Genomic DNA, 16,977 nt, shown 5'->3' on the forward strand with positions numbered 1-16,977 from the left:
CAAACCCTTTAAAAGTTTATCATGTCATTGCAAACATAACCAGGACCACAACTACATCTTACCAGGCTGTAATATAGTGTTGATAGCGTGGACCACACCATTTGTGGCCATCATGTCTGCTTCAGAAACAGGTGCCTTATTAACTAATAACGTGGAATTTCTCTGCAATAAAACATATAATCATACGTCACTCAGTTACATAGAATTACATTCTGAAAACTAATCATATTTTATCTTTTTTAAAAAAAACAAAAAAAACATGTCATTGAAATGGGGTAAAATCGCTGCCCATATGCCAGTTCAAAATTGCAGCAATGGTCAGAGACAAATTTTAGAATTATTACCCCGATATTCTATACATGTATAGGTGGCAATTCTAGTGAAATCGTTCTATCAGATGATTGATGGTGTATTCTGCAATGTTATTCTCTCTACAATTAACAGGAAGATTGTTAGTTAGTTGGCTATGGAGGATTTCCAAAAAGTGCAAAGAAAAGTTGCTGAATGTACACTCAACATTGAAATTGCAACCCCAAGTAGGAAAAATCATGGAATTATGAAAATCACAGAATTGATAGACATTTTAATGATATGTAAAAGATGAACAAATTGAAACAAAACTTTCAAAACATCTTGATTTATTCAGTATCGAGTATGAGTGCTGCATGTGTAAATAAACACACTTACACGCCTTCACATACTATCACTAAGGTTATTAATGGTTGCCTGAAGAATGTTCTGCCACACTAAATGCACTTGGGCATGCAAATCATCACACAATCCGCTGCTGGCAGCATCTTTAATCATTTCCAACTTTTAAATATTAATTATGGTTATTCATTTTTACTCTCAACTTTGTAATGGGTATAACTGCTCACTTGACATTTAGGCTATTCTTGTGCACTTAGCATGGGTAGATGTGGACTTCCATGAATGGACACAACAGGCGTTATTTGAGACATATACAGTGAGGGAAATAAGTATTTGATCCCTTGCTGTTTTTGTAAGTTTACCCACTGACAAAGACATGAACAGTCTATAATTTTAAGGGTAGGGTAATTTTAACATTGACAGATAGAATATCCAAAAAAAATCAAGAAAATCAAATTGTATAACTTAGATAAATTTCTTTGCATTTTTCAGTAAGAAATAAGTATTTGATCCCCTACAAACCATTATGAGTTCTGGCTCCTACAGACCAGTTAGACGCTCTTAATCAACTCATTACCTGCATTAAAGACAGCTATCCTACATAGCCACCTGTATAAAAGACTCCTGTCCACAGACTCAATTAATCAGTTAGACTAACCCCTACAACATGGGCAAGACCAAAGAGCTTTCTAAGGATGTCAGGGACAAGATCATAGACCTGCACAAAGCTGGAATGGGCTACAGAACCATAAGTAAGATGCTGGGTGAGAAGGAGACAACTGTTGGTGCAATAGTAAAAAAATGGAAGAAATACAAAATGACTGTCAATTGACACCGATCTGGGGCACCATGCAAAATCTCACCTCGTGGGGTATCATCAATTATGAGGAAGGTGAGAGATCAGCCTAAAACTACATGGGGGGAACTTGTTAATGATCTCAAGGCAGCTGGGACTACAGTCACCGAGAAAACTATTGGTAACACATTACGCCTTAAAGGTTTAAAATCATGCAGTATCCGCACGGTCCCCCTGCTCAAGAAGGCACATGTGCAGGCCCGTCTAAAGTTTGCCAGTGAACACCTGGATGATTCTGTGAGTTATTGGGAGAAGGTGCTGTGGTCAGATGAGACAAAACTTGAGCCTACTTTGTCCTGGACTTTGACACTCATGTATAAGTAGCTGACACATGCTCATACGACTTACTGTAACTTGGATTGACACTCATAGACAAGCAGCTGATAAAACTTCTACACAGGATCCAAAGAAAGATAGATTAATGAATTGCAACCAATTTAATGAACTAATTATGGGACTAATTCACATATTTTATATTTTGCTGCAATGATTCTTTTTGTTGGACAATCCAATAAACCACAAAATTAAAAAAAAAATTTATCGTGACATTTTCTTTGGAGTATCGCATCTGGTAAGAAGTCCTGAATAAATAAATATACACGAAAATATATATTTAATACCAACCAATAACTTCTCAAATGTGTGTAATGGGGACAAGTCTGGAGGAGCTGTAGGCAAGGTAGCAAGCATGCAGGCTGTTTATAGTACCACAAGCAACATGCAGCCTGGTGATCTTGTGTTGAAAAATGGCTGCTGGAACACTTTGAAAAAAGAGCCATTCCCCTCTTTCTATGACCAAATCAATGTAAAGTCAAACTATTAGTATATAATTGTAAAGACCTCTTCATATCATTGCCCACGTGGTAATGTCAGATTTGAAGAATGCTTTGTAATAATCCATTTTGTGCTGTAAGTGAAATGATAAATCATATACCAAACGTAAGGCGTCAAATAATGTCTACACAAACATCTTGAGATTTTATCACATACCGGATGTCTAGCTACTTGTTTCCCACTGACTTCACGCCTCTGCTCTTAAAGGCTATCATGGTATACAGCAGAATGGCAAGCAATGGGGGTCTATCCTCTTCAGCAAAGAGTCCCACTTTTTTCTAGGATGCATTGATAGCAGGAAATTGTACTTGAGACCAAATGGGCAATGCTATGAATAAGCCTTTTTCAAGAGTTTTCTAAATAGTAATTTTTCAATATGACAATGTAAGGCCACATGTCATCTGTGCAACTGTGAACTGCCTGCATGGCATAAATGTGCTACCATGGCCTGCAGTATCTCTGGACTTCTGGTCTCGCATAAAGCAAAACTTTGAATTGTAAAGGGAGCTGCCAGCTGCAGATCTTGATGATTTGCATGTCCAAGTGCATTCAGCATGGCAGAATATTCCTTAATTAATAATCTATGTGTTTTTATACTTGTGGCACTTACTGTATATTCAATACTGAGAGGTTTTGAAATATTTTTTCCATGTATTCATTGTTTCACCTCATCATTTCAACATTTTAATTGATCTTTTTATGTACATAATTAGTGTTGAGTGAATTTGTTCGGCATTTCAAATTCGGGCTCGTGTTTGGGGTTCCGGCTTGTTCGCGCAAAAAAATTGGCTGATCTGCATGACAGTGTGGCAAATCAGGGATGTTCCTGGGCGGAGCCGATTTTTTGGCATGAACAAGCCGGAACCCCGAACACGAATACGAATTTGAAAAGCCGAACAAATCCGCTCAACACTATTCATAATTACACAACTTTTCCTTCTTGGTTCTTGGCAGTTTCAATGTTGAGTTTACTTAGATATAGACCTTTATGATCTGATGGATCTCTTGGTGCCTTTATAATCCTTAGATGTTACAATGACTGTTAAAGTATTAGTAATATTTCTGCTCCAAAATTCCTATTTAAATCAGTTCATTGTCTATTTTCATGTGTCTTCAACTTAGCTCAAGTTTTATAAACCAGTCAAACAATTCTGCTTCCTATAAGTGGCACTAGCGTTCTAGTCCTCTTCCTTTCTGAAGAGACAATTTCCTAATATATTGTGAAACTTTCATTTTTCTGTATACCTGTCGTTGTTTCTCATTAACTTTCCATATTATAAGCAATTTCCCACATTAGTCTGACCTGTGAGTTGTACATGTCATTATTCTGGTAAAGCTCTTTTTATGGTTTCTACTTTTTGATTAGCGCAATATGTCCTGTACTGATAAGCACATAGTAGACCACAGCAGGTACGTCTCAATTTTTTGATTTGATGAATTTAACAAAGCCTTAATGGCATTTTCTCTAACCATTTAGATCAGTATTGTACATTGACTTCACAATGATATTAAATATGAAAAGTATTGCTGATTTCAGCTGTATTTCAACTAATGTTATCCAGTGGGGTTGGAGTGTATGAAACAACATTTGTGCTCATGATATTGGGAACATAGAAAATCTGATGTGGTTTTTGGATGTTTGTGTCGGCAAAATTGCAAGAAGATTAAAAAGCATAAATGACCTTTCAATTACTGATATGTTAAAAGTAGTGACATTGATATGCAATATTGCACCATGATCCACAACAATCACATTGTGTTATAGGGCAGAATACGCCCCACTGATGTTGTCGTGTTCCATTACTTTAATATAAACATGACAGCAACATTATCACTTACAGAGACGGCTTCCAGTTTTTCTCCCTGAAGTGACTTCATCCTCACAAGTTGACTGACTGCCCCACTAACCAGAATCTCCTCACCAATGTGATACTTCAGGAGGTTGGACAATTCTTTTGCATTACCTTATAACATGAAGAACATGTTAATTATAATCCTATGTCATCAAAACAAGAAATAAAAAGCCATCATGACTGTTACTTTATGCTTCGTGCTACATTAGATGTTAAAATTTAATGATAAATTGCATGTAAATACAAAATAAAGGAAATCATTATTGAAGTCACCCACCAAAAACTCACTTCTCCATACAGCAGTGCACAATTGCATAGTAGGCGCACACTACGTATTTTGTAATTCATAGATGCCCAGTAATACTCAAAGATAATAATACAGCTTGGATTACATTGTTCAAATACATTTATAAAACTGTATTTTTACAATGCTTATAAGGGATTGTCCAATATTATGTACCACGTCCCCAGCACTAACTGATGGCCGGCCCTAATGCTGAGCTGCTGTCAGTCATTTCCGGGGGCACGGTTACAGCCACCGCTCTCTATACAGAGAGCAGTGATTATACCGGCGCCTCCCCTATGACTGGAACCCAAACGCTGCTGGTAGGAATAAAGTTAATTTCCTCCTGGCAGCATGGGTCAAAGTGCGGGCGCTGGGCAGGTTCGCAATGCTATTAACATGAAGATTAGCCCCATATCTGCAGGTTAATGGATTTTTCTCATGTGACAGGTTCCCTTTAAATGTACTTTACTTTTTAATTGATTTAATTTATTAAATTTCTTGGAGAATCCCGTTAATGATATTAATGTAGTGATTGCCACTGATAGCCAACTGTTGACACAGGAAGGAGAAATATTCTGAGCTAACTAGATGGAACTGATGGTTTTTAGTGTCATTGAATCATTGTAAAATGGATCTCATTGACAATGGTAAATGTTATTCTATGGCCAGCTTAAAGAAACACTTCAGGAAAAAAATGACCCATAGTGTTATAATTTATACAAGTCAAGGAAAGTGGTGCATGACTTCATGTCCTAATGTTACACCCACAGGAGTTCTATTCCATCATGTAAGACATTTATAAAGATAAAGTAATATATATGACTTTGTGTGTGTGGGTGATGAATATATACTGTATTATGTGCATACATTTTAGGCAAGTGAGTATTCTGATCATTTCATCATATTAATGCATATTTTCCAACCAAGCTGTATAAACTTGAATACTTATTGGATGAAGCAGATCAGGTGATGTGTATTTCTGTAATGAGGAGGGTGTAGCCTAAGGATAATCAACACCCTTTATCAAGGTGCGCATAATTATTAGACAGATTGTTTTCCTCTGAAAAATGGGCCAAAAAGATTTAACTGACCCTGAAAAGTAAAAAATTGTTAAAAGTCTTACAGAGTGATGCAGCACTCTTAAAATTGGTAAGGTATTGAGGCATAATCATAGAACCATCAAAGGTTTGTAGCAAATAGTCAACAGGGTCACAAAAAACATGTTGAGAAAAAGACGCACATTAACTGTCAAAGATTTGAGAAGAATCAAACATGAAGCAACCAGGAACCCATTATCCTCCAGTGCTGGCATATTCCTGATCTGCAACCTCCCTGGAGTGCCCAGAGGTACAAGGTGCTCAGTGCTCAGAGACATGGCCAAAGTAAGAAAGGCTGAAGGCTGAAATCCGATCACCACTGATCAAGATACATAAGTTGAGACATCAAGATTAGACCGAAAAATATGTGAAGATTTTTCAAAAGTTTTAAGGACTAATGAGATGAGTGTGGCTCTTGACAGACCAGATGGATGGGCCAGTAGATGGATCAGTAATGGGTACAGACCTCCACTTCTACTCCAGTGGAGGTGGGTTACTGCTTTTATTAAAGATGAGCTAGTTGGAACTTTTCTGATTGAAAATGGATTCAAAATCAACCCTCTTAACCTACGGTCAGTTTTTAGAAGACACTGTCTTCAAGCAGTGGTAAAGGAAAGAGTCTGCATCCTCCAAGAAAACCATGATTTTTATGCAGGACAATGCTCCATCACATGCATCGAAGTACTCCACTGTTTGAATAGCCAGTAAAGACTTTAAAGATGAAAGAATAATGACATGGCCTCTTCTTCACTTGCCCTAAAACCTATTGAAAACTTGTGGGTCTTTCTTAAATGGGAGATCTATAGTGAAGGAAAACAGTACACCTCTCTGAACAGTGTCTGGGAGACTGAGGTGAGTGCTGTCCAAAAAGTTGATTGACAGGCTCCATGGAGGGAACATTTATGACTGTTATTGAAAATAAGGCTGGCTGTATTGGTCACTGATTCTTAGTTTGAAATGTCAGAAATGTCTTTTGTACCTTTTAAGTTGTTTATTATTCTCACTTAAACAGTTGAAAATAAACAATTGAGGTGGGAAAATTTACGTTTTTCATTTAGTAGTATAATATTTCTGCTCACGAATAGCTGCCCAATAATTCTGCACATAGATATTCTCCTAAGAAAGACAAAACCTCACTTTTACTTTCTTAAATATTCAGGTTTTCGGTTTATTAATCTTTTGGATTGACTGACAGCACTGTAGTTGTTCATTAATAAAATTAATCATCAAAAATACAAATTGCCTAATGACTGTGAACACTGTGTATATCTATATATTATAAATATACACTTATGTATTTATATATTCAACAACAAATCCAAAGTACATATCTTTGTGTCTTTAGGGTATATCCGAATATTCCTTATATTTTTTTTTAAGCCATTAGGTCATTTGTTATCATGATTAATGTACTAAAACAAATGAAAGGCTGTGTCTACACAAAGATTAACAGAAGTAAACACCCATGTAACACTTCCCAGAATCCCTCGTTTTTCCTATGTGATTTTAATTATACTTTAATATTTATTTACAAACATACTGAGGCCTCCTGTAAAGTGCTCGTCTGGCTGTCTTGAGACTTTAGTACTAGGACTTCATCACATCTGTTTTTCTTTTGTTTTGAGAGCATGCAAAATATCTTGTTAAAATGTTTGATCTATATTTTAAACCCCCAGAAGTGTATTAAAACTGGATGATGTAATCAAGTTATCCTTGGTTCATGCTCTATAGTCTAAAATTATATTGATAAATAAGAGAAACTTTTCATATTTGGCTTTTCATGTCTTAAATGTGAAATTGTGGTAAAGTGTTCTGGTAGTTTTTGCTTTGGGAATATGTTGTTAAACCTGGGAAGCTAAGTTGACATTGAAAGTTATTGCAGGTTGTAAAACAAAAATGTACTTCAGGCTGGAAATCTTATTAGAAACACTACAGATTTTTTCTCCATTTAGATGAAATGTTATAGCTTTTATCATGGTTAGAGGTGTAACCCATTACAACTATGCTTTCTTATAACTTTTTCCTATTAACTTTCCAAATGCAATGATTTTTATTGTAAGTAGAACATTTTGAGGAATAAACAAGGTCATGGTGATGCGAGAAAGTTATAATCATGGTATGGCAGTAGATCATGGGACGTAGATGTCCCGGAAGTAAGAAACTAAATAAAAATTAGAACAACTTTTAAATAACAATCCAGTGACTACAAGGATGCAAATGACTTTTCTCGAATAACAGTTAAAAGAAAGCATTTAGTCATCAGTAGCTTCATGGGCAGCACTGACTAACCACCGGAGATAACCAGGAATTGTGTGCGCAACCAGTAATCAAGAATAATGTAAATATCAAAACTAATATTCATTTTCAATGGACAAACCTCTGTACTGGTGAGATCACAGAAATATTTTAATGTCTCCTGCATTTAGGTCAGTTTCACATGAGTTTCATAAGGAGACATATTATGACCACAAATGCTGGTCAGACCACTGGTTTATGTGCCCAAACTAGCATCATCATAGGCCCTTACTATGCTTTCAGTTTGGGTAATATCTACAGTCAGAACATGATTTGCAGTAGTAATACTGTACAGAAAAGTGTTCATTTGAATTTGTCTTATGGTTATTCTTTTTCATAGCACCGGTGGATGCATTCATAAGCAAAAGCCTCCAAGGTTCATGCCATCGTAGAATGACTCCTGGGACATGTAGAGGTATTTGCTTTGAATTTATCGCCTGTACAGTCTCCAGATCTTCATAACATGGGGCATTTCTGGGATGCGTGCTGTACATTGTACAAATATTTAATGTACAACTGACATTGTGACAGTTAGATGTGTGGCTCATATGCCATAGTGCATTTGTGACTACTCTGACTGCAACTTTTGCCTTCAAACACCCCTACTTTATACATATCTATGACATTGTTATATCTGTGAACTTGCATATATAAAATTATATTTTTTATGCTTTCCATTTTCAATAGCAAACATGTTTTTTCATTGCAGATTAATATACAAGTCCACAGAAACCAATCAGATCACTGCCAGCTTTCAATAAAGGGTTTCCCCCGGGAAATGAAATAAAATAAATAAAAATAAATAATTCACATTTAAATCTTATTTTTTTTTTAAAATATCTAATTTAGCAACAATGTATGCTTTATCTACTGCACTCTGTCAAGATTTCAAAGATGGCATCTGCCATATACCATTGTGCAGCCTATCCTACATTTCGGAAGACAGGCAGTAAGACGGTCTTCATGAAGCACAAGACAGATGCACTAAAATTTTCAGGATGACTGGAATGAATGTTTTTTTCAGTCAGCTAAAGAAAGTTTATCTTTTTCTTTAGTCCCTTCCACTCAGTGTCCTGTCAGGTTGAGTGAACAGAGTAATGTGATTCATGATGCCTGACCTGACGCTGCTCTGACGTGACCTCTGTCTCAAACAGATGTTCTTCAGCCCATCCTATTGCATGTCCTCTGAAATTTAGGATGGATTGCACAATGACATATGGCAGTTGCCATCTTTGAAATCCTGTCAGAGTGCTGTAGATAAATCATTCAGTACCTTTTTGTTAAATAAAAGTATTTAAAAAAATATATAATGTTTAAACTTGTATTATTTATTTTATGACATTTCTTGAAGATCCTCTTTAATGCTTATTATTACTGAGACCTATGCATCGGAAAGCCGTTAACTTTACAGCAGAACATCACCAAACATTTGCGTCATAATCTTAAATGGTACCATGCTTTTTTCATTGTTTGTTTTTTCATTTCTTAGTGCTTAGCAGTCTATGAACAAATTCCATTGACCTTATTCATAGACCCTGTGCTTAGATCTTGATGAATCTGGGTGGGCTTTATGATATTTATGGTTCCTTGTGTAGCATGTGGAGATGTGAAGATAGAATGCATACCTAATAGTTTGTTTAATTCTCCTCTTGGAAGAGCGCGGAACGCTTCATCTGTCGGAGCAAAGACTGTGAAAGTTCCTTCTCTGTTTAATATCTCGGTAAGTCCAGCAGATTGGATTGCAGCCACTAACATGCTACAAGGATGCGAAAGGAATGTGTTTTGTTAGTATGACATTTCAAATGAGAGATAGCGTAATTCACACATTATTTGTGGTTACTTCACCAAGGTGAGGACACATCTAAGCTTACCATTACTTATACATTGTTGAATGGTCTACTATATCCGCTCATCAACTATACATACTGCTGAAAATTCCTCAGGCTCAGCCTTCTCTATGATCTTCACAAGCTTCTAAATATGCAACAACTAATTATGACTCATACAGTTTTTGATAAATGCCCCCAAAAGGTAAAATAGTGTGTAACTTATTACTTTACCATACACTGATATTGGTAACACAATGTATTGCTGTCACTCAAGGTGTGGAAAAGACTTAGTTCAACACAAATAGAAGAGGGAAAGGGAGTCCAGACTCTAGGAAAAGGAGGGAGTGGAGACCTCCTAGGCTGATCTAATATCACCCAGTCTCCACTAACATCCCTGTATTGGCTCTTCACCAATCGCCGCACGTGAACCTCGCCTTGTCTTTCCCTGGCGTTGGGCCCTGGCTAGGGAAGGGAGGGGGATGAGCGCTAGTCGATCCCCACTGAGCACTAAAGACAACAAGGGGGAACAGACAAGGGAAGATAGCTTAGCTTTTAGTCCACTTCAGAGAGATTAACACCCGTCCTCATAGCTCCAGTGAGGATGAAGAAATGCACTTGCTCCGAGCCTTCAGAAAGGGTAATGTGAGTATCGCCGACACCTCCCTCTGGTAGACAGCAGGTATTTATACACCCAAGCCAGGGTGTTAATTAGCCAGAGGAAGGTAGCCACTGGGTCCTAGAGAGGCAGCCTCTAAGAAGGTCTCTGTAATGCCAAATGTAGAGATCTTCTGCAACCAACTGCAGGGCGATTGTCTGACACACCCGTGACAATTGCTTTGTAAATCACGGTGCCCTGCGGAGCGGTACCTGCACCATAAGTCCTTTACAATTCCACAATACCTAAAAAAATCCTATTTTATTTAACTGAAGGTTCTACAGTGACTTGTGAACTTTTGTTACTTGTACCTGAAGCGATTATCAGCTTTGAGGACATCCATGACATTTCCTGATGGAGGAGTCAGCAACTTGTCGACAATAAAAAGAGTTCCATATCTTCCTTTTTTATCATGTGCATCAATACAACTGTTTTCAATGCAAAGTGCCTAAAATAATTATGACATGTTACTTATAAATTATGTACAAATATTTATATTGCTAAGAAGCAAAATATAATTACAGTCACCGATGGATTCATTTAGTTTTGACACTATTCTGCCAATATGCATTTTTTTTAGTTTATGAACATTTAGCTTCCATGAACATACAATTGGTTGTGACGACAAATGCTTTAACAAATCTCATATTTTTATCTTGCAGTTCACGTACCTCCATTTGGGAGAAACTCAGAAAAGCTGCACCTTCCCAGAAGTAGTGAAACTTGTATTCTTAATCTCTGAAGTCAGGGAAGTTTTTTCCGCATAAAATATCTAACATTATATGGACTGTTAAAAAATCCAGGTCAACAGGATCACCAAGGATATACACATTTATGACCAACACTTAGGATAAGCCATCACATTAAGCGTCTGGGATCTCTGTACTGTCATAATCAACAAAATGAATTAGATATGTTACTCAAATGCTCATCTGTCTGTAGCTCAGTCACATGAAACTGAATAAACAGAGCTGCAGTGCCAGTGACTCTCGTATGTACATTCCAGTGTGTACAATGGATGGATGAGCCCAGTTTACTTGGATTATTAAGTTTCCCTATGGTAGGATATGAGATATTGATGACCTGTGTTACAGACAATCCATCAATGTGTAAGCCTTTGAGAACTCATTTGATTGGTTAATTAGTAGTGTAATATGGTGTTTGAGATTGAATTATGTCCAAAGATAAAAAATAATAGACATTTGTGAGGTCAATTCATTAAGAATGGTGTTGGACTGGCCAGTCTTAAAGAAAGGGTGTAGTGGAGTAAGATGCACCCAATTCATTAAGAAACGTATGACATTTGATGAAATGGGTGCATCTAGATAAATAAAAACCTTCTTCAGGTGTATAACAAAATGCACATAGGTAGTGGGCGCCACATTCACTGTCTGAACCACACAAGGTATTGTGTTTATCTATTCTACATACTCCATGCAGTTTCATAGTTATTACCAATAGGTTATTTGGCTTGAGTGCTCTTACTGGTACACAACCAGCAGTCATCCTTCCTATGTGTACATAGATTTCTAGATTATTTTTTTTGGTTTATTTTTTCTATATATGGGATATGCAATCATGCATCTCTGACGTTATATCTAATTGATATAGGATTCAACATTCCATACATTTATTTATCTAGATGATATATATGGTCACTTATGGGTTATATTGCTATCATATATATACTTAATTATTTTGGGACATTAGAGTGTATCTGCATGTGACCCATTGTGATATATAGCTCCTGAATATTCATTTTGCCCTGGTGCCATATTTGGTTACAATGCACTACCTAAGCATGTTATTAATCATGTATTTACTTAACACATGTGCAGTGCAGTATAGTTGTTATACATTTTATTTAAACATTGTATTGAGATTTACCAACAAACACACCTTCACCTGTTTACGTGAGTGCGTCCAATTATGTATATATTCTTATATACGTGATTTTATTATATGTTTACTGTGGCTAGATTTATTGTATATGTTTTATGTGATGTGTGTGCATTAGTCTTCTTCCGTGCCACTATAAAACCAATTATATGTTTAATAAAGGTTTTTTATATTTTGATATCTACGTGATTATTTACGACTATACAGTTCAGGTTTTGTCTAATTGGTTTCTGAGTCTCTTCCGAATGATCCCAAACATGTATGTGTCTGGCAGATATGACGCGCCCCCTGGGCCTGTGTTGTGCAGGGGATACACGGAGCCAGGCCTTCTGTAAGATGCTGGGGGGTTGTAGTCTCCACGGCGCTGACCCGGTCCGTGCCCAGGGTGGTCAATTCAGTGGCAGTCTTCTTAGTGTTGTGAGATAATAGTCCGACTACGCCAACCGTGGATTGCGGTCAGTGGGGACCGCCGCTGCGATGCAGACCACTGAGGCTGATGTTATATGCGCAGCCAAGTATGGGATGACTCCCCACGGGAGAAGTATTGCCTCAGGGCAGCTAGTGTAGATGATGGGAGTGATGGTGTGAGCGTCCCAGTCCAAATGGTGCTGGTGCGGCGATGAAACACAGAGACTTGTAATTGCAGTTTCCAATGCTTTACTCACAGTTGTTATTCGGTCAATCCTCCAGGCGATGACGGCCCAAGCCGTGCTGTGTCCACCAGGTGAGGGACTCGGTCAACTCCCAGGCAATTCCAGAGTGTGGCTCAGGGCTCCCTTCTCTACCTTTCTCTGGCCTTCCCCACCAGTGACCCACCTTTGTCCAGCTTCCTCGGGCCTTCTGTTGGCGAAACCTATCTCCGGTTTCCCTGACCCTATGCGGTATGCTTTCCTGGTGGATGTAGTGAGGGGTCGCACCAAGATGTGGTCACAACCTCCGGTCTTTGGCTGAGGAATCTGTTGCCGCCACCAATTTGGGTTCCGGTACCCTGCTCTGCCAGCCCTTCACCCGCACTCTCCTGGGTCTTTGGGGTTCCCTCTGTCCTCGTGTCTCTGGGCCTTTCTGATGTTTCGTTCCTTGCTTCCTTTCTCCTCTGTTCCAGTTCCTTTCTTACTTTCCTTTCTGTTCCTTCTCCTCTCTCTTAGGCTCCGGCCTCCTGACAAGGCCTGCCCGTGGAGCAGAGCCCATGCAGCAGCTCTGCTCCCTGTCACTTTTCCTCAGACTGCACACTGATCTAAGATGGTGCCCACCTTATATACCTCCTTCTAACACCCGAGCCCAGGTGACTAGCAACCAATGGGCTCCTACCTATGCCCAGAGACCCACCCCTATCTGCTCCTACACCAATGGGTTTTCCTCCCCCCGCCCCACTCCAGCCAGGGACAGATGCTGTCGTGCCTGCACTTCTATCTAGTGGGAGCACCGTTGAGCTGTCCCCCGGAAATGGGGTGTGTGTGATGCATGCAGCCTACCGAGCCCCAGTCCACACTCCATCCTTACCCGGGAGTGGAATATCACACCTCTGGTTCGAGGTGCAATACCCCTGTAGCAGCCGAGCCCTCGGGGTGCTACAGATATATGTGTAAATAATGATTGATGTAGTATCTTATTTATCTATCTAGGTTAACACATACTGTATATTACCTGCCTAGTTCAGGATTTGCTGGTCACCATATAGAACAAAGTAGCCCCTTTGTCAAAAAATGAAGATAGTTGCCATAGCTGTTACAAATAGTAATTTGAAATCTACAGGAGCAGAAGTGGCATCAGCACATTTTCTAAATTGAACAGATATGACTTCTACAGTAATAAAGATAGAAGCAGAATACTTACATTTCGGTACACAAAGACTCGAAGTTTCTTTCCACCAACCGTCTCTAAAACTTGCCCGTGGTAAAGGTATTTGGAAGAAAGTTGTTCTTTCACAATGTGATTCTGAAGCAATTTTTTCATGTCTCTGTCAATGACGGGAGTTCCTGAGGAATAAAAGAAAAATGTTAAATGAGAAACATATCATTATAGCAAAGCACTGATTTTAAAGTCAAGACTAGATGGTAATAAGAGAATGGTATTAAAAGGTACTTTCTGTCAGAAGGATTGAAGATTTAGGAATTTTATAGCTATGTTATATTGATGCTGCATAGTAGATCTAGTCTATACTCCATGGTATTATTTGGACAGCTGTTGGGATGGTGATATCTGAATATTTAAGAGCTTGGATTCCTGCTAACATTTAACCGCTTCCCGACCGCCCACTGTACATAAACGTCCGCGCTGCCTGGGCTCTGTGCAGCGCGGACGTTTAAAAACGGTGGGTGGTCTCGCAGCGCTCAGGACCCCCAGGGTCCTGCAAGCGCTGCAAGAGCGGTGCAGAGCGATAGCTCTGACAGGGAACATCATCGGGACCTGATTGGATCAGGTCCCAGTGATGTTAACCCTTTGCTGTCTTCTATATGCCGCGATCTATAGTGATCGCGGCATATAGAAGACAGCAGGAGGAGAGAGGGTGGTATACTTACCTCTCCAAAGACCCCTGATACCTTCAAGGACCTTGGGTTGCTATGGCAGCTGGAGGTCACATGACCGCCTCCAGCCCTGCCATATATGGTGTCCTGCCAGCGTCAGCCTGCAGCTGAAGCCTGGCAGGACACACTGACTGTGTGAAGATCTCATGTAATGTAATATATGTCTATTACATTACATGAGATCAGCGATCAGAAAAATAAAAATTATTGTCCCATACAGGGACTAAGTAAAAACGGAGCAAAAAACTATGCTTTTTCCTCATATCGCCAAACAAAAAGTGGAAAAAAATGCGATCAAAAAGCAAAATGGAAATAAAAATGGTACCGCTGAAAACGTCATCTTGTTCCGCAAAAAAAAAGCTGCCATACAGCTCCATCAGCAGAAAAATAAAAAGTTATAGCGCTCAGAATAAAGCAATGCAAACAAAATATTTTTTTCTATAAAATTGTTTTATTGTGTAAAAGCGCCAAAACATAAAAAAAAATGCAGTAAGTGTAGTATCTCTGTAAACGTACTGACCCGAAGAATAACGCTGCCTGATCACTTTTACCACACGCAGAACGGCATAAAAAAAAAACTCAAAAAACAATTCCTGAATTGTTTGTTTTTGTTAATTTTACCTCCCAAAAAAACGGAATAGAAAGCGATCAAAAAATGTCACGTACCCAAAAATGGTACCAATAAAAAGGTCAACTCGTCCCGCAAAAAACAAGCCATAACATGACTCTGTCGGTCGAAATATGGAAAAATTATAGCTCTCAAAATATGGCGATGCAAAAACTAGATTTTGCAAAAAAAAAAGCGTCTTTTAGTGTGTGACAGCTGTCAGTCATAAAAACCCGATATAAATCTGGCATCTCTGTAATCGCACCGACCCGAAGAATAAAGTAATCACATCACTTATACCGCACGAGGAACGGCATAAAAAATAAATAAAACCAATTCTTCACCTGCTACTGATTTGTTTATTATGTCTCCCAAAGATCACAGTAAGGCTCTGCTCACATTTATCCTGCGCTCTGCGCTGAGCACTTACGCCAGAGTTTCCGTGTAAATCTCTGAAATACGTGATTCAGATGGAACCCATGACGGAAGATTCCCTGTAATGAGGCAGATATAGGCCACTGTGAATGCCGTCTGGCCTGTGATCCCACGGTGTCATTTGTTTTAGACGTGCATAAAAGTGCGGTTGGCCACAGTTTTGTGCACTTCTGAAAAAAAGGACACCGCTAAACAGAGGCCAGACGGAGTCCAGAGTAACTCTGCTGCCTCATTACAGTGAATGGATCCCGCAGGGGTTTCATCTGAATTACATCACTTGGAAATTTAGATGGAAACCCCGATGTAAGTGCTCAGCCTAGAGCTCCGGATAAATGTTACGTAAAATGTTCCCAATATAAGCTTCAACTCAGTCCTCAAAAAAAGCTAGTCCCCACTCAGGTCCGTCATGTGTTAAAAATATAAGGGACTTCCAAGTTACTGGTAGCAGAAAGGCTCTGGAAAAGCGAAATGGCCCTTGCCCCCCAAAAGAAATTCAGAAAATTTTGTGCTCCCAAATCCAAATGCCTATTCTACAATAATTTGTTCTCCAATTGTCAAATAGCGCTCCGTCCCCCCCAGATCTCGCTGTATGGCTAAGCGGTACGATACAGCGACATATGGGGTATTGCCACTTTTAGAAGAAATTGTGTGACACATTTCGGCATCATTTTTACCCATTGCCCTGTGTGAAAATGTAAAATCTGAGGGTAAAACATTTTTTGTGGTAAAAATATAATTATGCTTATTTCACTGCCCAATGGTATAAATTTAAAAATTAAAAAATACTCACTACTTCCCTAGATGAATTCCTTGAGAGGTGTAGTTTATAAAATGGGGTCACTTGTGGGGGTTTCTGCTGTTTCGGCATGTCAGCGACTCTTCAAATGTGACATGGTGTCTGCAACCTATCCCAGCCAACATAGCGCTCCTTTCTCTTCCGAACCCTGCCGTACACCAAAGCAGTGGTTTTCCCCCACATATGGGGTATTGGCGTTCTCAGGAGAAATTGCACAACAAATTTCATGGTGCAATTTATCCTGTTATCCTTATGATAATGCAAAATTAGGGAATGAAAAACATTTTTTGTGGGAAAAATATGAAAATTGTATTTTTATGGCTCAATATTATAAACTTCTGTGAAGCACCTGGGGGTGC

General features: G+C 38.8%; 1 protein-coding gene across 1 annotated transcript in view; it reads right to left on the bottom strand.

The window, feature by feature from the left end:
- Positions 1-16,977, bottom strand: part of TGFBI (transforming growth factor beta induced) — a 120,705-nt gene that overhangs the window by 29,348 nt on the left and 74,380 nt on the right. The window contains exons 10-14 of the mRNA XM_073651222.1: positions 14,089-14,231; positions 10,668-10,804; positions 9,498-9,628; positions 4,181-4,305; positions 63-162 (exon numbers count right to left, since the gene is read on the bottom strand). Of these exons, the coding sequence (XP_073507323.1) occupies positions 63-162; positions 4,181-4,305; positions 9,498-9,628; positions 10,668-10,804; positions 14,089-14,231 (636 nt within the window). The remainder of the gene's footprint in view (positions 1-62; positions 163-4,180; positions 4,306-9,497; positions 9,629-10,667; positions 10,805-14,088; positions 14,232-16,977) is intronic.

The sequence above is a fragment of the Phyllobates terribilis genome, unplaced genomic scaffold (genome assembly GCF_046119375.1).
Source record: "Phyllobates terribilis strain yellow unplaced genomic scaffold, ASM4611937v1 Scaffold_11__3_contigs__length_659146591, whole genome shotgun sequence".
Classification (NCBI taxonomy): domain Eukaryota; kingdom Metazoa; phylum Chordata; class Amphibia; order Anura; family Dendrobatidae; genus Phyllobates; species Phyllobates terribilis.